Raw genomic sequence first — 23,781 nt, 5'->3', positions numbered from 1 at the left:
CTCGGGCTAAAAATCCTGACGCTTTGAATATTTCAGATGATTTAAACATTTCAACACGTTTAGAATATGTTCCACCATAGTTTTGAAGGTTTTCATTTGCAAATAGAACCTTCCACGCGCCTATAAATTGGCTCTCACATACCAAGCTTCATCTTCCCTCACTCATTTAATTTCTCTCCAATCCTTTCTATTTCTCCACTGTAAACCATTTCTCGATTTTAAATATTCCAGTCACGAATAATATTTCGTTTATGTTCGAGGTATTCTTGAGTCATTGGTGATGCGATATTGCTCCGAGCCGCACATATCTCATATATCATGTCGAGATGGTATCAATTCCTCCAAAGCCTATCATAGGGAAGTCAGTTATGAGGTGATTTTTTTTTTAAGCTCAAGGGTAGAAGCCGACGTAGAAGTATCAATCAATGATCGTTATGTAGTAATAAAGGAGCCATTTGACAACTATTACGCGGCCACCAGCTTAATCTTTTCGAAATATCTGAAAATGATACCTTATAAATACCATACAAAAGTTTGAGGTTATATTCATATGGAAAAACTCTAAGGCTTCTAGCTATAATCGGTGTAATTTTTTCTTCATTTTCAAGCAATCAGTACTTTTAACCTTCATTCTTGTTCGAAGGCTGATACCGTCGTCGACGCAAGAGGAATCTTAAGCAGGGGCAGCAACTATACGGTGCAGTAAAGGTGATGCTCCTTTTAGAGCGATGACGGTTGTTGTTATTACACAACCCATTAATAACTACAACTGTTATCGCGCCAACTTGAGTTTGACCTTTACTATGCCGGAACATTCGCTCTCCTTCTAAGAGCCCTTTTGTGTCCACCTCGATGTCGGGCTTCGGACAATAATGAAAGGTTTGAGATAGCTGCTTGGAAATAAATAAAGAAATTACGTTGATTGCACCAGAAGTCTCCAGAGTTTTTCCGTATGATTATGGCCTCAATCTTATGTATAGTATATATAGAGCATTGTTTGCGGGTATCGAAAAAGCTTGAACTCCTAACCTAGTAACGACCGTCACCTAGCCCCCCAGTTATACTCAAACCCATGACCGCATCACGGCCATCAATTGGGACCTTTACATTGACTTTGACCCCTCATTGTATCAAGCATTATTAACTTGAAACCGGATTTCCGCACAATAGGTTTCTATAGTCATGGTCCTATCCCGCCATGACATATGAAATTTATGTGTGCTGAGGCGCGTTATCACATCCCCAACCCCTCAAAACTACCTAAGAATTTTCGTCGAAAACCCTGAATGCTTTGAAAATACACTAAACCTTAAACAAAAATCCTAATAAAAAACCCTAACCCTAATAAAATAAAAACCCTAACCTTAGGAGAGAGAACAAGAAAGCTCGTCTAGTTGGACGCGCTTTCTAGCAAAAATAACATATATCTCTAATTAAAATTAAAACTAGCCCAAAACCCTAATTTAAAAAAAAAACGGCCTATAGGCCTTATTTTGCCAATTATATTTGTTAATTTATTAAAGATACAATCTAAATATCACTTATTAATATATTAATAGTCTTTTTTTTAATTTTAAAACTTTAAATACAACTCAAATATGATTTGAACCTCAAATGTTGTTATAGGTGTATAACAACCACCTACCCATTTTTCTATAACATTCAAAGTGTTAATGAGAAAATTGCATATATAATATTTCGAGGTGGATTGAGTTGGAACAGAGGATGCTAGAATTTAAAATATGGCTTCCTTTGGATAGACGATGTGTTTGGCTCCACTGAGGTTAAAAACAGCGGTGGTGGCGAGGTTAATTACTGTAGCTGTAAGATTGGATAGTAAACAGTGTGATTAAAAACAATGGTGGTGAGTGTTTGGATTTAAACGCAATAGTAGAGGTGAAGTGAGAATAGAAAATGATTATTAAGGACAATAGAAAATTATTTTATTTTTATAAAATTATCATAATATTTTTATAAATATTTTTAATTAATTTTTATAATAATTTAAAATTACTAAAATAAAAATAAAAGATATTAAATAAATATATTGATTTATTTAAAATAAAAATCATCTAAATTATTTTAAAAATTTAAATGAAAACTAATAAATAAAACTATAACCATTAAAAATAAAATAAAGGGAGACAAAATTGGAAATATACTCCAGTGGATTTCTTCACCAGATCTTTTCTTGCCACTGAAAGATTTTGGTCCCACTGATGATTGGAGTAGTGTATCCAAACAGAGGCTGTGATGCGTCCATTACAATCACACCTCACCGGAGGCTATGGAGCTCCAAGACATGCAAGTAGGAGCCATCGTTATTTATAACTTAATTCATGTATTTCAATTGAGATTGGCATCGGAATGTGACATGTTAGTATAGAGTGTAGACCTCTAAATTCACGCCGACGGTTGGAGCTTTTAAGTTCGGAACATTATATTTAATAGGAGTAAAGCGTATTGTAGGTGCATACACCAAAAGGGAAAAAATCTGCAATTTTGGGGGGTTGCATTTACAACATGAGATCTAGCTTCTGCACTGAATTGAATTTAACCGCCAAAAATTAATTTCTTGCAGCTCTGTCCAAATGTTTATCTACTTCTATAATGAATTCGACCCATTTTTTTCTTTTTATAATGAATTTTGGGGTCTTGCAGGTTTTTGAGATCTAAAATCAGCTCCAACTTTTTAACTACAAATAATACCAGAGAGCTTGCTTTCTATATTTCATGTCAAATGCAGCTTCTGGAAATGTTACCCTATTTCTGAAATTTCAGTTTGGTAAAAAGGAAGATTGGTTTTCCATGAAAAGCTCATAGCTTTGGCATCACAACATACTGACAGTGATGAATATGGTTGAAAGACCCTAACCTTAAGCTGAAGCTAAATATTTGGTTTGTTGAAATAAAATCAAGTGCAATAAAGATGTGGAAGTAGATTGCAATTTGCTTTAGTTGTTTCTAAGATCAAGACCGGTTCTGCAAATCTTCTATCTGCCTCACAAATTCTTCAAACTTCAGCATGGGGATGTCTCCTTGTAAAATAACTTCTTCTAAGGCACGTTACTGAGTGGATAAGGTTTAACTGGCAACCCTTTTTTCGGTTAAACAAAAATAAGTGAAAATATATTAGTCATCATCTTAAACAACAGTGCTATCTAATATTCGAGCAAATTAAAAGGTGGGGCATGTCAACACCAACAACTACGCACTCATCATTTTGATTTCAGCCATGTCTCTACACAGATAGAAATGGTAGACAAAACAAACCAAATCACATAGCATTGAGTCATCAAAAAGAAGAAGAATATATCATAGTCCTATTTCTACTCTACTTAGATATTGCTAATAATATACTCTCAGCACTCATTAATTCACCTTGTGCTAGGAAAAAGAAAAAGAGAAATGAAAAAGACGAGGAACCGAAAACAGAAGATTCACTTGAACCCATTTCCTGGGGTTGAAATAGCAAGTTCAGGCCAAGAAAAGCAATCCCCGCCATCAACAAACCCAGTTTCTCCACCTTCAAACTGCCATGGGTTCCCCATTCCCGTAGCAGCAGCGGCCCCACCACCGTTGGCACCAACAACGGCTGCTCCATCTCCCATTCCTGAAAAGGCCCAGATTCCTCTCCCAAGCCCGAACCCAACATCCTCAAGTGCTGGAGCAATACCGAGCCCAAACCCACCAAGAGCCAGAAAACCAGGCCCTTGTGTATTCAACAAGGAGGTAAAACTTCCACATATGTTTCCATTACCACCCCCGTTGCCTTTCGACTCTCCACCAATACCAAAACTTCCTTGGTTGGCCGAGATTGGCAACAAAACCGGGGTGGCAGGTAATGGGAAGTTATTATGAGTAGTTGCGGTGGCATGGGTGTTGGTGCGAGAACGCTTAGCGTTTTTCTTGGTGCCACCGCCAACAGGGATGTCCCTGAGGGTACCACCATGAGTCCAGTAACGACGACAGGACTTGCAGAAATGACGAGGCTGAGAAAAATTGTAGTTGTTATAGTAGCAGAACTTAGTATTAGTGGAGTCACAACGTGGACAAGGTAGCTGCTCTTGTTCTGGTGGGGGGGCTCCCGGGTTTAGGACCTTGCTTAAACGCCTGCTTTGATCTCCCGATTCTGATGGCATTTTCAGACCAAAACAAAAATGGCTTCACCTATAGTGGTATGCACCTTGTTTTAAGACTTTGCTGCTTATGTTGCTTGGCTTATATGGAGCTAAGGGACAGAGAAGGGATGGATTTTATGGGAGGAGAGGTAGAGAAGAGAATCTGGTGGACAGTGAAAACAAGTTCTGAAGGTTATATGAGACATGGAGAGAGAAGAAAGCAGGCTTTTACAGTGTTCTGTTAGGCACGACAGATGGATCAGTCGGCTAGACAATGGGGGGTCTGATTAGGGTCGGCTCTATCAACTAGGAATACGGCTTTGTGTTGTTTAACTGCACTGATTTAAGTTGCTGTGTTTCCTTTTTGGATTTTTCTTAGCTATTTTGGCGTTTGTAAACCGATAATCATCGGATGGATAAGCAGTCAAATAAAGGGGGTCCCATTTGGTCTTGTATTTTGGTTTGTGTAATGATGTCGCACTTGTGGATGATGACAATTTAGTAGTTCTTCTAAGTGTACCCATTACAGTCCGCAAAAACTACGACATTAATGATGGTGGTATTTTAAAGTAAATATTGAAGCAGTGTGAAACAAGGGCCTGGAATGTGGATGGTATAAACATAGGGTTCAACTAAAATTCTAGGCAATAACAAATTTCTCCCCTATGATAGAAAAATATTCAAGCTTTGAGGGGACATTCCAGCAGAGATGAAAACTACAGCTCAGAACTTTATCAATATTCAACAATGTCTGCTTAAGGGTGTACATATAAAATAGGGTTTATGAATTCCTCCTCTTCACCTTAGATTCCTTTTTCGATACAAAATCTAATTAGAAGGAAGAGAAGGGATTACGCTGCACTTCAATATTGATTTTTGCTTCCAACTTTCATCCTTAGTTATACATCCTTCCTACTATATTATTCATGGCTCTTTTTTAAATTTTTAAATAATATTTTAGTAATTTTTTTCATATCATTAATATATAATTTTGATATTTTTTTATCATAAACCTTAAACTTCGAACCTTAAATACTAAACTTCGATCCTGAACTTACAACTTAAAATTTTGAACTCACTTAAGATTTGGGATTTAAAATTTAATGTTTTGAGTTTAATATTTGAGTTCGGAGTTTAAGGTTTAAGGTTCGAATTCAAATTGATAGTAAATTTTTTATCAAAATTATATGTTAATGACATGAAAAAATTATTAAAATATTATTAAATAATTAAAAGAGATCATAAATGATAAGAAGGAAATAGTTCATGAGCTAATTTCTCTTAATTTTAGGTAGCACCTCATGCTTATTTGTAATATCTAAATTTAGGTAACACATTTTAGTAATTGAAAATTATTGTCGAAGGACTACTCCAATGATTGATAAAGTATATAATTTTAATCTATTTATTATATTTTCCTTAAATTATATAAACAATATTTATATTTTATTCATTGTGATTTGGGTGAAAAATGGAAAAAATATAGTAGCATTTTTAATTAAATAAAATAGAATTTTGATAAATGTTGCATCAAACTTTTAAGTTAGTTTTGAATACCTTCCTATGTTTTTCCGGAAACAATTTTGATTTTTAATTTCTTTCAAATTAGTAAATTATAAGTCTAAAAATAAAATAAAATTTTATAGCTTAAGTTACAGAAACAATGTTATCTTGAAAATAAAATCCACAAAAACATAGTAAAAGATAAAATAAATTTTAAACTTTTTTTAAACTTAAAAAGCATAATTTAAAAATATATAAGAAATTATACATTTATGAAGAATCCAGAACGTGAGTTTTTAGGTAGCTAAGGGAAATTTATTATTTTGTGATAAAAATAGCTCCCTATTCCAAATTAAACTTGTGGTGTCGCCATCATCCTAAAGAGAAGCATGGCAAAGATAGTAAAATATTTAGGAAGTTAAAAAGAAAAAGAGTAAAGGAGAGATGGAGCAGCGTGATTGAGAGGGATTGATGGGTGGGGACAGTAGAAGAAGGGAAGAGAGAATAAAGAGTGGGGGACAGCGTGGGGAGCAATTATTGGGTCTCCCCTCTGATTTGGGAAGCGTCATGTCCGCATCAGATTCCTCCTCCGTACCGCATTTCTCGCCCTCACCTTCTTTATTTCTTCCTCCCTCTACCACCAATCAACGGCTCCTATTTGGTGCTATAATTTTATATCAAGATGCACGAATATTTTACCCGATACTTTTTAAGAGGAAATTTCATTCACTAATGAGATAGTTAAATGTTAATGTTTGTTTAAATTTTTTTATTTCATATTCTTTTAAATTTTAGTATTTTTAATTAATATTTTAATATATTAATTCTTTTGATTAGATGGTTATGATTTCATCTTTTAGTCTCAAGTTTGATTTTTTATAAATATTTTAATATGTATTTTTTGTTTTAAGTTTGTTTTTTTATTTTTAATTAATGTTTATAATTAATAAATATATTATTTTCAAGTTTTATATTTTTAATTAATAACTCTTTTATTAATAAAATTAAATAATAAAGATATAATTATTTTTAAAAATATCAACTAATTTTTAGATATATATAATATGTATTTTATTCGCCTATATCATGAGTATGGTGATTTCTAATATTATAAAATCATGTAATTATTTTAAATATCATTGTTTTTTCATCTACGTTGTGAGTATGATATTAAAATATTTTTATAGGTGAAATATTTCAAATAATCATTTTAAATATACATACAAAAATATATAATATGTCAATTTACTACACTCATGATAGGGATTGAAATAAATATTACACATATAAAAGTTATATGTACTAAAAATAATTATATTTGCAATAATTTATTTCATTTTATAAATAAAATAGTTAATAATTAAAGATAAGAAACTTGAAAAAAATATTTATTAATTTATAAACTGTAATTAAAAATAAAAAGTTTGAAACAACAATAAATAAAAATACATATTAAAATATTTATAAGAGAATTCAAACTTGGGACTCAAGGATGAAATCACAATTATCTAACCATCTAACTAAAAGAGTTAATGTATTAAAAATATTAATTAAAAATAAAAATAAAATATTAAAACAACATAAAATAAAAATTACAACTGTAAGTAGGATAAAAATCAAACTCAGGATTTAAAGGATAAAAGTACTAATATTTAACCATCTAATCAATAAAACTAAATTATTAATCTTCAGTAAAACATGTTTTCACTCACTTTCTCTCTAAAACTGCGTTTTCTTACAAATATTTTAAAAAAAAAGAACATATCTCTTTAATTTAACTTAATTCTATGCATTAAATGATGATACATTGTTAAAAACTTTTAATTAAATTTACTTTATTTCATTTGATGTGGCTTTGTATAAGTTTTTCTTAAGTTCGCTTCGTATAGTTAATTAATAATGCACATAAATCTACACTATCAATGCATTTAAAAGTTATGAGTCAAGCCGGATTAAGAATCTATTTCAAAAAAAAAGTTTCAAATACAAGATTGATTCCCCTAAAAATTCATATTAATGTTTAAAAATAATAAAATATATAAAACATATCCAAAAATCCTTTTAATTCTGCTAATTAGCACGCTCTCTCTCTGTCCGAGTTGATACGTTCTTTTGTCTTACGTCTGACTTCTTCTTGTTTCTCTCGATGATCTTACTGATTTTGTGATTGCTGCTTTCTTGAGTGGGACCATCATGGAAGACGATCTGGCAAACATTCGCCTCTCAGATGATGAGGAAGAAAACGCCTTTAATAAAGATGCACAGATAATTGATCGAGATTTGGAATTCTCTTTGGTTGGTACTTGCCTGACTGATAGTGTAGCCCATTTCCGTCATTACGTAACACGTTGGCGGATCTATGGCACCCCATTGGTGGTATCTGCATAACAAACTTAGGTGAGAAACGTTACATGTTTAATTTTTTTCATGTCGCTAACATGAACAGAGTGTGTTGGAGGGACTACCATGGTTCTTTAATAACCATATCTTACTTTGGCATAAAAATGAAGACCCTCTTACTGTTTCTTTACATTCTGCGATTTTTTGAGTCCAAGTCCACGACTTGCCACCAAGCCTTATGTCGAAAAATATGGCGAGACGTTTTGGTGACTTTATGAGGAATTTCATGGAGTATGATATGCAACTTCCATCATTGGGCATATCTCAATACATGAGAATACAAGTTAGATTGGATGTTCGGGTGGCTCTAAAACGAAGGAAGAAGGTTCAAGTAGAGGACTGGTCCTATTACGCCCAGTTCCAATATGAGAAACTTCAGCTTTTCTGTTTTATCTGCGGGATGTTGGGCCACGGAGAGAGTTTCTGTCTGATACAAACGAGGGTGGATCCATCAAAAATTGTCTTTGGCTGGGGTGTTTCCTTGCTTATAGCGGCAAAAAAAAGATCGAAGAGAGTAAGCTGATGGCTACGCCAATCAGATGGAATGGACATTGGGGGAATGAATGAGAAAAGTGTTTCAATACGGCGTAAAGTGATTCAATACGGCGTAATTTTGGGAATCAAATCCCTAGTATAGGGGGTCAAAGCAATCAGAAAAATAAAGGCATTGATGACCACATTGTTGCTAATCTTAATAGAGGTGCTCGCACAACATATGTGCATGATGGTAATTCCTTAACAACTTATGGACCTATGGTTTGTAATCTATTAGGAAAAGGGAGCTCAATCCACCACGACGAAGGGAAAAAGCGCCAAAGGGTAATTCGAGTTGCAGATATACGCGACAGTGATGATGTTTTATCGACCGACTCTATAGGGCAGAGAAGTCAGACATTATGAATACCTTAAGCTGGAATGTTCATGGGATAGGGAACCCACAGACTGTTAATTGGCTTAGAAATAAATTGAGAGTTGTTCGTCCCCCAATTTCATTTCTCATGGAAATAAAATTCAATGTTCACAGGATGGAGAATATTCAAAGATATTGGGGCTATAGCCATGGGATTGATATAGGAGCAAACGGGTCTAAAGGGGAGTTGTCTTTAGGATGGACAACAAATATGAAGGTAACCTTGCGTAGTTTTTCTAATCACCATGTAGATGTTGAGGTGTACGAAGAAAGTAGTGATATTAAATGGCGCCTAACGGGATTTTATGGTCATCCTGAGGGGCGACATCAGCTATCCTTGGAATTTTCTTCAGAGACCGGGTACTGATCAATCTCTCCCATGGTTGGTGGTAGGGGATTTCAACGAAATTACCTACTCCTTTGAAAAATCAGGTGAACGTGTTCGAGGGGAGAGACAGATGCAAGACTTTCAATCTGCACTTCTGGATTGTGACCTTCATGATTTGGGTCAAGATGGGAGATGGTACACATGGGAACGAGAAAAATTTGAGGCTAAAAATATTAGGGAATGTCTTGATCGGGCAGTTGTGAATTCTAGTTAGTGGAATCTTTTTTCAAATTTCACAATTAATCACCTTTCGCACTCAATATCCAATCATTGTCTGATTTATGTAAAATTCGTGGGTTCGAAAGTTGGTAATAGAAGAAAAGGCCAAAGAAGATTTAAATTTGATGCCGATTGGTGCTTGGAGGGAGACTGTGAGAATGTGGTCAAAGAATTTTGGGATTTGAATGCCGACCCCCTTCCTATCAAATTAAACAAGTTGGGTTGCCAACTCATGGAGTGAAGTTCCCAACTAAAGATTGACTGAAAGGCCAAGAAAAAAGTGTAGAAGACACATTAGATTTGTTAGTTTCAGAAGAACCCAAGGATGACACTCTTCTTGAGCTGACAGACATCCGTTTATAATTAAATTTAGAGGCGGATAAAGAAGAAAGGTATTGGAAGCAACATGCGCGTATCAATTGGTTGAAGTACAGGGACCATAATTCAAAGTTCTTCCATGGTTCCACTACAGCAAAAAGGAAATTTAATCTTATTAAAGGCCTAATGAATGATATTGGTGAATGTGTTGAGGACGAGAAAGGTATTGAGGCGACTATTTCTGGATATTTCAAGAACCTTTTTACTACTTCAGATGAGGACAATTCGAATGTAATATTTGAGAATGTTCGAATGAGTATCACAAATGACATGAACGAAAAGTTATTGCAGGTATTTTCTATGGAGGAAATACGAGTGGCAGTGAAAGATATGGTGCCTCTGAAAGCTTTTGGCCTTGATGGTTTCCCTACACTATCACAAATAAGAATGTTCGAATGAGTATAACAAATGACATGAACGAAAAGTTATTGCAGGTATTTACTATGGAAGAAATATAGGTGGCAATGAAAGATATGGTGCCTCTGAAAGCTTCTGGCCTAGATGGTTTCCCTACACTTTTCTATCAACCCCATTGGAGCATTGTGGGTCCTGAGGTTTCCTCATTTTGTCTAAGCATTATTCGTGGAGACATTGTTGTGAAGGAGATTAACTGCACATATATCGTCCTGATTCCCGAGGTTAGTAACCCGAAAGACATTACTCAATTTAGACCTATTAGTGTACGCAATGTGTTGTTCAAAATAATTGCCAAGTCTATAGTGAATAGAATGAGTGGGTTACTAAATGTATGCATAAAAGAGGCACAAGGAGCCTTTATTCTAAATAGATGGCTCTCTGATTGCCTATGAGATTTTACATTCCCTTAAGTCAAAGCGATGGGGCGCAAAAGGTAGCTTTGCTCTCAAATTAGACATGAGCAAAACTTACGATAGAGCAGAATGGGACTTCCTAACCGATGCTTAAATTAGGTTTCCATATAGACTGGATCACTTTAATAATGAACTGCGTGGCTTCCATTAGCTATACTGTGGGTATCAATGAGAATCTAAGCTACAAAATTGTGCCTTACAGGGCGATCATCTTAGCCCATACCCATTCCTTGTTTGTTCCAAAGGCTTCCTTGTGCTACTTGAGAAAGCTAAGGAGGAAAAGGCGGTGAATGGTGTTAGAATCGGGAAAAGCTCTTTGTCCGTTAACCATTTATATTTTGCAAACAATAGCTTATTGTTTGAGGATGCTTCAAAAGATAGGGCAGAGAACATCCAACATATTCTTTCGACATATGAAAAGGCTTCAAGTCAGAAGATCAACTATGACAAGTCTTTAATTTTCTTTGGCTCGAATGTGCAAGAAGATGATAGAAATGTTGTCTCGAATGCTTTGGGAGTCCATGTATCTTCCAATGCAGAGTACATTGGGTTGCCAGTTATGATAGGGCGTAGCAAGAATAGGGCATTCTCTTACCATGTTGATAGATTTAAAAGTAGAATGAAAAGTTGGAATTTCAGATATCTATCTATGAGTGGAAGGGAGACTTTAATAAAGTCAGTTTTGCAAGCTCTACCAGTCTATGCAATGCAATGTTTTCCCTTCCCTAAATCGTTATGTGCAAAGCTCAAAAACGTACTTAATAGATTTTGGTGGAGAAACGCAAAAACGGCAAAGCGGATTCATTGGAGCTTATGGAAGGTATTATGTGCATCGAAGTCAAAAGGTGGATTAGGATTTCACGATTTGGTAAGCTTTAACGTGTCTTTATTAGCAAAACAATGCTGGCGAATTTAGACCCAGCCTGATTGTTTGTTAGCAAAAGTATTAAAGGCGCGATATCACCAACACTTAGATTTTATTTTAGCTGGGTTTGGTTTAGATTTTATTTTAGCTGGGCTAGGTTCTTACCCATCCCTTACCTAGCGAAGTATTATGGCTGCGCGGGGATAACTGGAAATGTGTAGTGGCTGGCGAATTGGGGACGGGGCAAGTGTGAATCTCTGGAATGCTCAGTGGATTCCTGGTTCAAAAAACAGAAGATTAAAATGCCGGAACATCACCACAAAGTATACATTGGCTGCGGATTTAATTAATCATGAAAAGGGTACCTGGTGTGAAGATGCAGTCCGAGAAATTGCTGATGCCACTCAGGTTGACGCAATTCTGTCCACCCTTCTATCTCGCTTGCAAATTCCAGATATTCGAATTTGGCGTGTGCATGGCTCAGTAGTATATACAGTAAAGAGTGGATACAGACTCTTGACTCAATCAAAACTGCCAAAACAAAATATTCCTAATGACTCTACAGGCATAACAGCTACAACATTTTTTACCAAACTGTGGTCTCTACAATTACCGCAGAAAATCAAAATACATTTGTGGAAAACGTACAGAAACTTTCTTCCTACTTTTACAAATCTGGAAAAGCGTCATCTTTCTACTTCTAGTGCATGTCTAATGTGTTCAGATAAGTGGGATTCTGTCGATCACATACTCAGCTTCTGCCTATTGACGATTCAAGTTATGGATGCTCTACATATAACCCGTTCAACTGTCCCTACAAGGATGGAACACAGAAAATGGTTAATCGATTCTTTTATGATGGGTGATGATCTGAACAGGAAAATCTTAACAGTGACAAATGGGCGCTTTGGTTTAACAGAAACCAATTACTACACGAGGGTATTCGACAATCAGTTCAAGAGATTTCCTGCTTTATTACTGGCTATCTGAATGAATTAAATTCACTATCCTATGAAAATACCCATCTGAGTGCTCAAAAAAAAGGTAGCTGGAAAACTCAAAACCAGGGTTTTGTAAAAATTAATTTCCATTAATCCTTTTCAGGAATTATTATAAGAAATGAGGAAGGACTCATACTAGGGGCATGCATTTACCCTCATCTACATGTTGCAGATGCGTTTGTGGCAGAAGCTTTGGCATGCGAGAGGGCGCTCTGGTTTGCTGGTGAACTGGGTTTCCAATATATTGAGGTTGAAGGAGATTCTCTTGCACTAATCAAAAAACTCAGATCGTCAGAACAAGATAGATCGATCCTAAGCCCAATCATCCTGGAAATCAAGAACATGGTTATTAGTTTTGAATCGGTTACCTTTTCCCATGTATGGAGAGAACAAAACGAGGCTGCACACTCCAAGAACATGATTTACCCCTTGCTAATTTGCTGGTTTTTGGCTTCGGTTTTCTCGGAATCTCCTTATCTTTCACTCCGATTGCAATCCAAAGCTGTCACTCTCCATGGTTTGTGTTTTTCTATCTGGTTTGGCTATTGGTTTTCTGGAGAGTCTGTTGGTTTTCCTGTGGGTGGTTTATAGGAGGTTTTTCTTTATGTTTTTTTTTTGGGTTTCATTCATTGGTATTACTTTTTTAGATATTTGGGTTAGTACTTTTATTATCCCCAATGCGTAACTTTATGTTTTATTTATCCTCCTTTTTAATGAAAACCAGCTTTATTCCTCTAAAAAAATAAAATATATTTTTATTTTTTAATACTTAGATTTGAATAAAAATATTTTAAATAATTTTATTTACACCGAAATTTTATCATACTTGAATTAGTGTAAAAATCATGTATTTAAAATACAAGTATATGTTTAAAAATAAAATAAATAAACAATGAAACATAAAGTTTGAAAATAATAATAATAACAACACATATGTAATATGTATGAAATTAAAATAAAAATAGTTTAACTCGTGAGTAAAAGAAAATTGAAATAGGTAAATACATCATACTAAAAATATTAAATGCACTTCAATTGTTCACAATGGTACTGATATTTTTCTATAGCACGTTAAAATGTTATCAAGTTAGTGAAAAGGTTTCATATTGACTAATGAGTTCTTCATTTATTATCCTTAAACACCTCGAGTGATTTGAGTGAATCTTTAGTGAGGATGTTAAACTTTGTGATATTTTGAATCAAAGGTAATCACTTAAATGAGGGGAGACACCTATGCTTTCATGATAAACTACTCAACTTGGAATGTTTGAAACTTTGATGTTCTTCTAGTTGAATTCTCAATGTATGACTACTTATGGTTTATTTTGAGATATTATTGGTAGGGATTATAAGTTGAGAAGATTTATTTTGATTGTGAGTTGAAGATTTTTCTTGAGGACAAGCAAACGCTTAAGTGTAGGGGTATTTGATAAACCATAATTTATACATATTTTTATCCCATGCTTAGCACATTTATGGATGATTTCTCCTAAAATTTGATGAATTCGATGCTCTCAATCCTTTAATTTCATGTTTTATACTTAGGTGAGCACAAGAGAGTAAAAAGAAAGAGAAATGGGCCAAAAATGGAGAAAATAGTCCAATATGAGAAAGTAACACGGCCTGGATTTCCTCATACGGGTAGTCCATATGGCCATGTCCATTTGGCAGAATCGAAGAACAACTTACACAGGTAGACCACACGCCCGTGCCTACTTAACAGCCTTGACTATGGTCTGAAGCAATTGCACACGGGCGTGTCCCTGTCGAGCCAAGTATAGTCCTATTCGGAAAAAGCCACTTTTGAGGGCTCTTAGGCATTCTAAAGCCTATTTAAACACTTGAGGAGGCACTAGAAGGGGGACATAGAGTAGGAGGCAAGGAATTATTGAAGAAAAGCCGATTAATCTATCTCAGAAGCCGGATTCATCGTCAAGACTGAAGATCTCCCTTCAATTTCCTTCAGGAGTTTTGGGTTTTCTTTATGTTTTGTTATCTTCATTCTTTTGAGATGATTTCTTTCATAATTATGAACTAAAACCCCTAAATACCTAAGGGGAATAAAACCTAAGACGGATCTTTTTACTATTATCTTAATTGTATGATAAATATTTGACTTGCTCTTAATTATGTGTTCTTAATTCTTGTTTTAATATTCTAGGAGATTGATTCAAGTTAATGCGCTTATTCAGAGGAGATTGATTCAAGTTGATTGCACGCCTAGAGATAGGGTGACAAGATTTTGTCGAATTAGGGTGAAACCTAATAAGGGAGTCTATAGATCGAGTTAATACAACACTAGGGTGTTAATTAGAAAGAGATTTCGATTAATTAACCTAGGGTTAGACGTTATTAGTCTCGAGAGAGATAATAATATAACTTAGGGATTTCTATGGATCAAGTCAAATTAATGAATAAATCATCTGATTCAATGTTAAATAACAAGTGAAGTCTAGGTGGATTTTTCCTTGGGTATTGTCTTAATCAATCAAGTTTTCCCAAAAAGCTTTTCCCTAATTTTCTCTCTGTGCACTCCTAGTTTAGTTAATTAGTTTAGATAAACAAATCTCTTAATTTTTAGGCTAGATAATAAAAAGAAAGTAATTACTAGTACTCTTGATTCCTTTGGGTTCGACAATCCGGTCTTGCTAAAACTATACTACTGTTCGATAAGTACACTTGTCTTCATCGTGATAATAGTTAGTTTCAAGAGCGATTAATTATAAATTTTTAAAATCTGTCACGAATATCACGTATCACTACTCTACCCTTTAAAAGTAAAATACTTGTCAATGCAATATAATTTGAGTATATATATAATTTATATACTTATATATTAAAGGAAGGTTAGATCTTCCACTTTATATCATGAGTCGCGGATCAAAACTTGTGATTGTTGCACACAAAATGTCTAATGGAGGTCAACTGATTCAATGGGCCTTATTTGACCTACTTAAACTGGCCTGACTCGTGGAACATATGCAAAAGCCCATATATTTGAAGTGTTGGTGGCTCAATGAAACACTTCAGTAAAACTAGGGTTACCATGGTAATTAATATAAATCCTAAGGGAGAAATATGTATAGAGTCTAAATTTCTTAGGACTCTCAATTGTAGATAGGCTCTAATCTTGACCGTCAATGTAAGTCAATCTGTATTATTAGCTTTGAGGGAGCTCAACTATAATTAAAGGTCTCCCCTTTCATTTATAACCATCCCATTGATAGTTAAGAATATATTTTAGAGCATTTAATCAAAAACTTGATGTGTATTGCTTTCTTGTGGCTTTCTCAATTCTTTTATTGCTCTTTCGTTTCAAGTTCACTTTCGCTTTGTTTTGGTGCTTTAAAGAATTTTTAGAAGAATTCTCACTTTTAGGGTGTTAGGCTAATTTAGGCAGATTTGAAACAAAGAAATCGCCTAAGGTCGGATGATTTGTCAAACTAAAGTTTTACCCTAATGAAAGTTGATATTAGAGCTAAGGTTGTGAAGGTTCTAATTGAGATGTCGAAACGAGTAGATGACCAGGTTGAGTCAATGAGACCCGTAGGAGGGGCAAGAAAGCTAGCAACTCAAGGGATATGCTGTCATCTTTAGATGGCAGGGTTGTCAAACTCGAGGGTAAATTAATGCATTCATAGTAACATTAAAGATAAAAAAATATATACCAACAATATCATTAGAAACAGAGGCCTCCTCACGCGCACAGATCGCATAAGCTCTGGTAGGAGCTCGAGCTTCAGATCGAACTGTTGTGTCTCTGGTCTCATTTCTACTGACTCCTTCGGTACCACTATTCCTTGGTCATTTGCCTCTAGTAGAAGTAACAACAAGTTTTGCATTTTGGTCTCTATTTAACTCAGTTCGATTCAAGCAATCTTTCTTAAAATGATCGAGAGATCCATAATTAAAGCAGGATCCATCTTTTAATCTACACACTCTAAAGTGATTCCGACCACAAAGGTTGCATTTAGTTTATTTATATTTTGGATGCTACTCACACTAGTTACTGAAGGCACTGGTGATCTCATATTGTTCTGTTTTAATCGATCTCTACCCAAAAACTCTGATGGCGCTGAAATATGGCTACTTGATTCTTTCTGTAACGCCCCAATTTTTGGGAATTCTGTGAATGTTGGCATAGGTTTAATTATGTTAGTGGGCCTTTAGAAGGCCCAAGCTTAAGATAGAACCCGACAATTTTAGTTAATTTTTTTTTGTTCCATAAGAAAAAGGGGGTGAAATTATGAAATAGGACCTATGTGAAAATGTTTGAAAATGCTATAGGCTAAATTGAAGTGGCCAAATAAATAGGAGTGCAAAATAGGAGGATTTACATGACAAACCTCCCATTTTACATGAAGTGGCCAGCCATCATGTTGTTGTAGACAAAATGTGCACTTGATATCCATAATTTATGGTACAAATTGATACAAATTGATAATGGGTTAGGTAAATGTTCCATGATAATGGGTTAGGTAAATGTTTCATGATAATGTGTTAGGTAAATATTCCATGATAATAGGTTAGGTAAATGTTCCATGATGGGAATTTCATGTCTTTTGTATTAAAGAATTAAATGGATGAAATATGAAATTTTATTAAAAAAAAAAGGGGTGAAAAGAACAAAGTTTTGTCCATCTTTGTTCATCATAGCCTAAAGTTAGAGAAGAGAAAGGAGAGGAGAAAGCTCTTGAATGTTCGGTCACTTGGGGAAGAAAATTGAAGGTAAGTTCATGGTAGTTTGCTTTTATTTTGAGGTTCATGAGTTCTTCTTGATTCTACCTTAACTCTTGAAGCATATTTTGGTTTTTAGTTGTGTTGTAAGCATTTAGTCATGAATTAAAATGAAGGAAATGGTTGTTGTTTCATGTTCTTTTGATGAAAAATGGAAGATAGGTGAAGTTAAGCCAAACAAGTGAGCATGCATGTGCCTTAGATGTTAAAGGGAAAAATCGGCTAACATGTTGTGCTTTAAAATGATGAAATGGAGATTATACTTAAGTAAAATCATAGATATGTGATGATTGATTGGTGATATACATGTTTAAATAACATGCATGCAAGTTATGTGTGAAAGAGTGATTTGGTAATAAATCTGCTTGGGACAGCAGCAGTAACGTGACTTTGGAAAATCACCATAAATTGTGAGAGATGAGTTATGTGACAGCCCAAAATTGACCCTAGACGGGATGTGGTTTCGGGACCACAAAACCGAGGCATAAAAATAATTTAAAATTTATTGTGATGCCTATGATATGTGTTAAATTGTGTGTGACATTTTTGATGATTTGATTTAGTGTTATAAAGGTGAATTTCACTAGAAAGGATTTGTGTGAGAAAACTTAGAAATGAGATAGGCAAATGTTGAAGTGGCCTATTGATGCATACTAGGAAATGTTGTCCTTGCATGTCAAATTTCCCAAATTTGACTAAAGTGGCCGGCCAAGGTGGGTGTTGATGGGCAAAGGAAACATGCTCCCAACATGTTTGGTTAGTGAGTGATGTATGAAACAATAAAATAATGTGCTAGCATTAAAGAAAATGTTGACAAAAAAAAGTGTGTGGATGCCCCATTGCCGTGACTAACCAAAGAAAGAAAAAAAAAAAGGAATTTGGTTATGCTTTGTTCTTCTTGCCGTGAACCAAAGGAAAGAAATGGGAGAGCTTTTCATTAAGCAAATTCGCAACCCTTCTTCTAGTTGGAGGTAAGCTTTGAGATGTTGGCTTTAACTTCTTGAGTTTGTTGAGCTAATTGTCATAATGCATTTTGGTAATGTCATGAAAATCAAACTTTCATGGGGTTTGAACATCAAGCCGTGTATCAAGAGGTTAGGAGAAGGATTGTTTCATGTTGTATTGAACAAGTTGAGGTCGATATGAGGTTAAAATTTGTGAAAGTTTAGTTAGGAAATGTTTGGTACATTCGGCCATGAGGGTGAGGTTTTCGGCTATGGTGATTAATAATGGTGATAGTTGTTGTTCATACTAAATCTAGATGAACAAGGGTAGTTGCTTACATCTTAATAATTATGAGGTTCTTTCTTGAATCTACCTTAAACCCATGAAGCATTCGGCCATGGTTGATAGTGAAGAGGTTGATATATTTTCTTTATGTTAAATGAATAAGTGTGGATGGGTGAAGCTTGAATTAGTTAAATGTTCATATAGGTTGTTTGGATGCTAATGCCGTATATGAGGATGTTGAACTTGATTAAACAATATTCGCTAGCATGATAGGTATGAAATATTAAGTAAATGAAAATGCTAAATTGTGCTTATATATGTATTCGCCAAGGAAGTGTGGTATGAAGCTTGGTAAGTTTGAGAGATGAATGACCAAATGAGCTATGGGTCACGTATGATTAAATTTTATGCATATGTGTGTGTGGCATTAGTAGCTAATAGCATTCGGCATTGTTTAACTAAAATTTGAAATGAATGCTTAAAAGTTAAATGGGTCGCCAAGTGAGCGAATGTGTTAAAAACAATATATGGTTGCCGTATGTGTGTGTTTGATTGGGAAGTAAATTTGTTTGATTTAGCTCAAGAGCTCAAAGGATCGAAGTTGGACAAGGGAAAAGAAAAAGTAATTGAATAGCCGTTGAAGGCGATGCGACAACGTCGAGGTAAGTCATTAAGCACATATGTTTGATATTGCTTAAATGATTGTAAAATCTATGCAATTGTGTTTAATGGGATGCTATATATATATAAATGAAATTGTATGTGTATGGAGTGATGACAATTGTTGAATGTAAAAGAAATAGTGAAATGTGTAGAAAGTTTGCTTTCGGCACTAAGTGTCTTGAACAATACGTGTGTACGGTGGCGAGATTGGCACTAAGTGTGCGTGCTGGAAATATATGGCACTAAGTGTGCATGCTGGAAATATATGGCACTAAGTGTGCGAGCTCGAAGGGCATGGCACTATGTGTGCGGGCTTAAATCGCATGGCACTAAGTGTGCAAAATCGAGTATTAAGCACCGTGTGTGCGTACTCTATATATATATATAAATATCTCCGATCGAACAATTATATGAAGGTGTGTCTCCATCGAGTTGAGTATGGACAGCGGATCGGGTAAGTACCTTGAGCTCATGACGAATAGGTAATATGTTCATGCTCGGGGTTGAGCTTGGTAAGCTTTAAATCTATGTGATGATTGCAATTGTATGATTGTGGTGAAAATGAGTTGGTGTGTAAAATGCCCCAAATATCTTATTGTATAGAATATGAAATGTGGATGTATGACTTGGTATGAGATTGAACCGAAAGGTCCAAGGAACTATGATATAGTTCGATATGGATGGAGTACTTAGCCTCGTTCATTATTTCATGTTGTAATAATTTTGTTAATGGATGGTTGTGGAATGCTTATGACTTACTGAGTTGTAAACTCACTCGGTGTTTTCTTGTCACCCATTTTAGGTCTCTTGGACTCGTATTGTTGCGTGCTCGGAACCGTCGTTGAAGTCATCACACCGGCTGAAATCTTGTGGTATTGTTTTTGTTGTTGAAGAACATTTGGCATGTATAGGCTATTATATTTTGTCGAATTGTGGGTTGTAAACTTTAAGCCATGTGAAAATGGCCTATGTGGTCGTCGAGTGGGATGCTAGAACCTATAGCCACGAGTCTTAGAAACTCAAATTTTGATAAGGTGGCCATAATTTGTGTCATGTATGATGGATGATTAAGGCCAAGGGAAAATTCATGAAATTGGCATAATCTACTGCAGTAACTGTTGCAGACAGCAGCAGTGGGATGAGATTGAAAAATCACTAAAAATAGTATAAGTAGAATTAAATAGTGAGTAAATTATGGAACTGAACCTTGATGAATCTATTTTTATATGGACGAAACGGAACGACCATATGAGCTGTATACTGAGAAATATTAAAGTTCTCGTGAGACAGGGCCAGAACGGTTTCTGGGTCCCCTGTCGCGACTTTGAAAATTTACCATAAATTATCCAGAAAGAATTAGGAGTCATTCCTTATATGTACAGATTTCATTTTGAGTCTAGTTTCATTAGAAACAAACGGCACCAGTATTAAAGCCCTGTACAGAGAGATATTCAAGTTGTAACGCGCGAAGGTCAGAGCAGTAGATCCCTGTAACATGGGTGACTTTAACTAATAAACTGTACCAATTGGCCCAACTAAAAATTCTAAAAATAAATCCATGGATGGGTATATGAGTCTAAATTCAGGGAAAATTTACAAAACCAGTTTCTGAGTTTTGAAACTCGAGATATGATTTTTAAGGCGACGGTGACGCAGTTTTCCAGCCTGACTGGTAATGTCAAATTGGTTGGTATCTTGAGAGGATTTGGCGTTAACCCCTCGTGTCCGACACGGCGTCGGTCACGAGTTTGAAATGTTACAATTAAATTGGTATCAGAGCTATGGTTTAGTCGATTCTAGGACTACCATAGCGTGTGTGAGTCTAGCTATACATGCCAAATTGTTAGTGCTTAAAAATGTGATGACTTGACGGTTGAAATTTTTGTTTTGATTGGTAAATGGAACCGGGTAGAGAGACCCTTGGCGGATGACGTTGAAAGTGTAGCGGCTGCTCCGCGCAAGGGACACCGCCTGTTGAGCCTCGGTCATCCGCGAATAATCAAAATGAAGGCGAAACAAGCCTTCTTCACCATGATGAATGAGTGGGTCGCATAATATGCGAACCAACCCGGCTGTCCAACCATTCCGAATTTAAATACTCCACCCAAGAGCCCGCAATGCCTCCGATTCTTGATCCTGTGAGGTGAGTAAACCACATGGACTTGATTAGGAAGCGTGGGGCGAGGAGTTCAAGGCCATAATTCTTGATGATGCTTAAAAGGCGAGTTACGCTCGATAACACCATTAGAGTGTTAGATGAACTGTCATGCACACCGATGAATGTCTTAAGTGTGCTATATCCTTGTTCGAGACTCGACTTACTATTGGTGGAGGACTTTAATTTCCATAGTCCCAAATGAGCGAGTTACTTGGGATTTCTTTCAATCCAATTTGAAAGAAATACATTAGTCAACAGTTCATCGATCGAAGCGTAAGGAATTTTGGAACTCAAGCAAGGCGGATGGCCAGTATCTGAATCTGAACATAAGTTAAGTAAGACTTAGTCGGTATGCTCGGGAGTGTGTGGCTGATGAGGTTGCGATGTGCAAAAGATTTGAAGAAGGATTGAATGAAGAGTTAAAGTTACTAGTGGGAATTTTGGAGATAAAGGAGTTCGTGACACTAGTCGAACGAGCACGCAAAGCGGAAGAACTTGAGAAGGAGAAGAAGAAGGCTGAATTTGAAGCAAGAGATTACCGTAAAAGATCGACGAGTAAAGCTCCATTCTCGGCTATAAAGAGGTTCGGGAGGACACCGATGAAGTCGAGGACGATGGGAATTTCCATTAGAGCCCGACCATTGGCGGACTCCGAGCTACTTGATAGCTAGTGTGGGCAATAATCGTCAAGAGACACAGAATGCCCCAATGTGGAAGGCGACACCTAGGTGAATGTTGGGGTAAGTCATTAATAGGGCTGTTATGGATGCGGTTGAAGGACCACTTCATTAGAGATTGCACGAGCTAGATGAGAGGAATAAGGCGCAAGGTGCAAGACCTAGTGGAGCAACGGTGGAGGTAGGCCCCGAGAATCTCTGGAGGTAGGGGTGGTAATCGAGAGGAGCCTCTAATCTGGCCGTCCGATCCGAGACCCGTGCTCTGCTAGAGCATATGCCATCCGCGCACGAGAGGAGGCATCCTCCTGACGTTATCAACGGTACTTTTACTCTCTTTGATACTATTGTGATTGCATTGATTGACCCGGCTCTACTCATTCATATGTATGTGAAACCTTAGCATCCAAGAAGACTCTACTGCTGAGTCTCTTGAATTCGTAATTCAGTGTCAAACCCTTTGGGTCAATCGTACTAGTTGATAAAGTGTGCAAGAGATGCCCCTAATAATTGAGAATCTGTTTTCCGGCCGATCGATGCTTCTACCATTTGATGAATTCGATGTAATTCTTGGTATGGATTGGTGACCGTACATGATCACGATGGTGGACCGCAAAAGGAAAACCATTGATTTGAGGAGTGCAAATAACGAGGTAGTCCGAGTCGAGTCTCTTGGTTTAAAAGGAGTACCGGCGATAATATCTTCTATGACTACTCGGAGATATGTGAAAAGGGGTGTGAAACATACCTTGCGTATGTGTTTGGAAGTAAAGAGGCGGAAAGGAAACTCGAATCGGTACCGATGGTTTGTGAGTATTGGATGTTTTTCACGAGGAGTTCTGGGATTGCCACGGTTCGAGAAGTGGAATTCGACATCGAAGTTGTCTGGTACTACACCGATTTCAATAGCCCGTATCGCATGGCATTAACGAATTAAAGGAATTGAAGGTTCAATTGCAAGAATTGACGGATAGAGGTTTATTTCGTAGAGTTTTTCTCCATAGGCGCGCTTGTATTGTTTGTGAAGAAGAAGGACGGAACCATGAGGTTGTGCATCGACTATCGTCAACTCAATAAAGTGACGATAAAGAATAAATATCCATTGCCACGAATTGACGATTTGTTTGATCAATTAAAGGGAGCCTCGGTGTTTTCAAAGATAGATTTGAGGTCGGGTACTATCGGTTGAGGTCCGAGAATCGGACATACCCAAAACCGCTTTTAGAGCGAGTACGGTCACTCTGAATTCTTGGTGATGCCGTTTGGGCTCACTAATGCCCTACGGTGTTTATGGATTTAATGAATAGAATTTTCAGCCATACTTGGATCGGTTCGTAGTTGTATTTATCGATGACATTTTGGTCTATTCGAGAGATGAAACCGAACATCTTTGAACACTGAGGCTAGTGTTGCAAATCTTACGAGATAAGCGATTATCATAAAGTTCGATAAATGTGAATTTTGGTTGAAAGAGGTTAGCTTTTTGGGGCACGTGGTGTCGCGTCGGGTGTCGAGGTGGACCCGAACAAAATTTTGGCCATAGTCGATTGGAAACCACCAAGGAATGTTACCGAAGTTAGGAGCTTTTGGGGCTTGCGGTTATTACCGACGATTTGTAAAGGTTTCTCGAAGATAGCCACGCCAATGACGAAGCTACTCCAAAAGGATGTTAAGTTGAATGGACGGAGAAATGTCGAAAAAGTT

At 36.2% G+C, this 23,781-nt stretch overlaps 1 protein-coding gene and 1 long non-coding RNA gene across 4 annotated transcripts; both read right to left on the bottom strand.

Annotated features, from left to right (window-relative positions):
- Positions 1-3,194: 3,194 nt before the first annotated feature.
- Positions 3,195-4,568, bottom strand: LOC108478551 (dof zinc finger protein DOF3.4-like). Its single transcript, XM_017781011.2, has one exon. The coding sequence runs from the start codon at positions 4,140-4,142 to the stop codon at positions 3,441-3,443; it is 702 nt and encodes a 233-aa protein (XP_017636500.1). The 5' UTR covers positions 4,143-4,568; the 3' UTR covers positions 3,195-3,440.
- A 2,991-nt stretch (positions 4,569-7,559) lies between these two features.
- LOC128285744 (uncharacterized) lies at positions 7,560-13,292 on the bottom strand. 3 transcript variants are annotated; one of them, XR_008276285.1, is made up of 5 exons: positions 12,984-13,292; positions 12,769-12,885; positions 11,980-12,428; positions 8,090-11,891; positions 7,560-8,004 (listed from the first exon to the last, which is right to left on the bottom strand). It is a non-coding gene; the product is annotated as an uncharacterized LOC128285744 (long non-coding RNA). The 3 variants fall into 3 exon arrangements; XR_008276284.1 differs by having other exon boundaries at positions 8,117-11,891; XR_008276286.1 differs by having other exon boundaries at positions 11,791-11,891.
- Positions 13,293-23,781: the final 10,489 nt, after the last annotated feature.

Source organism: Gossypium arboreum, chromosome 12, assembly GCF_025698485.1.
Source record: "Gossypium arboreum isolate Shixiya-1 chromosome 12, ASM2569848v2, whole genome shotgun sequence".
NCBI classification, from domain to species: domain Eukaryota; kingdom Viridiplantae; phylum Streptophyta; class Magnoliopsida; order Malvales; family Malvaceae; genus Gossypium; species Gossypium arboreum.
The sequence above is the reverse complement of the archived record's forward strand: the minus strand, read 5'-3'. Positions and strand labels throughout refer to the sequence as shown.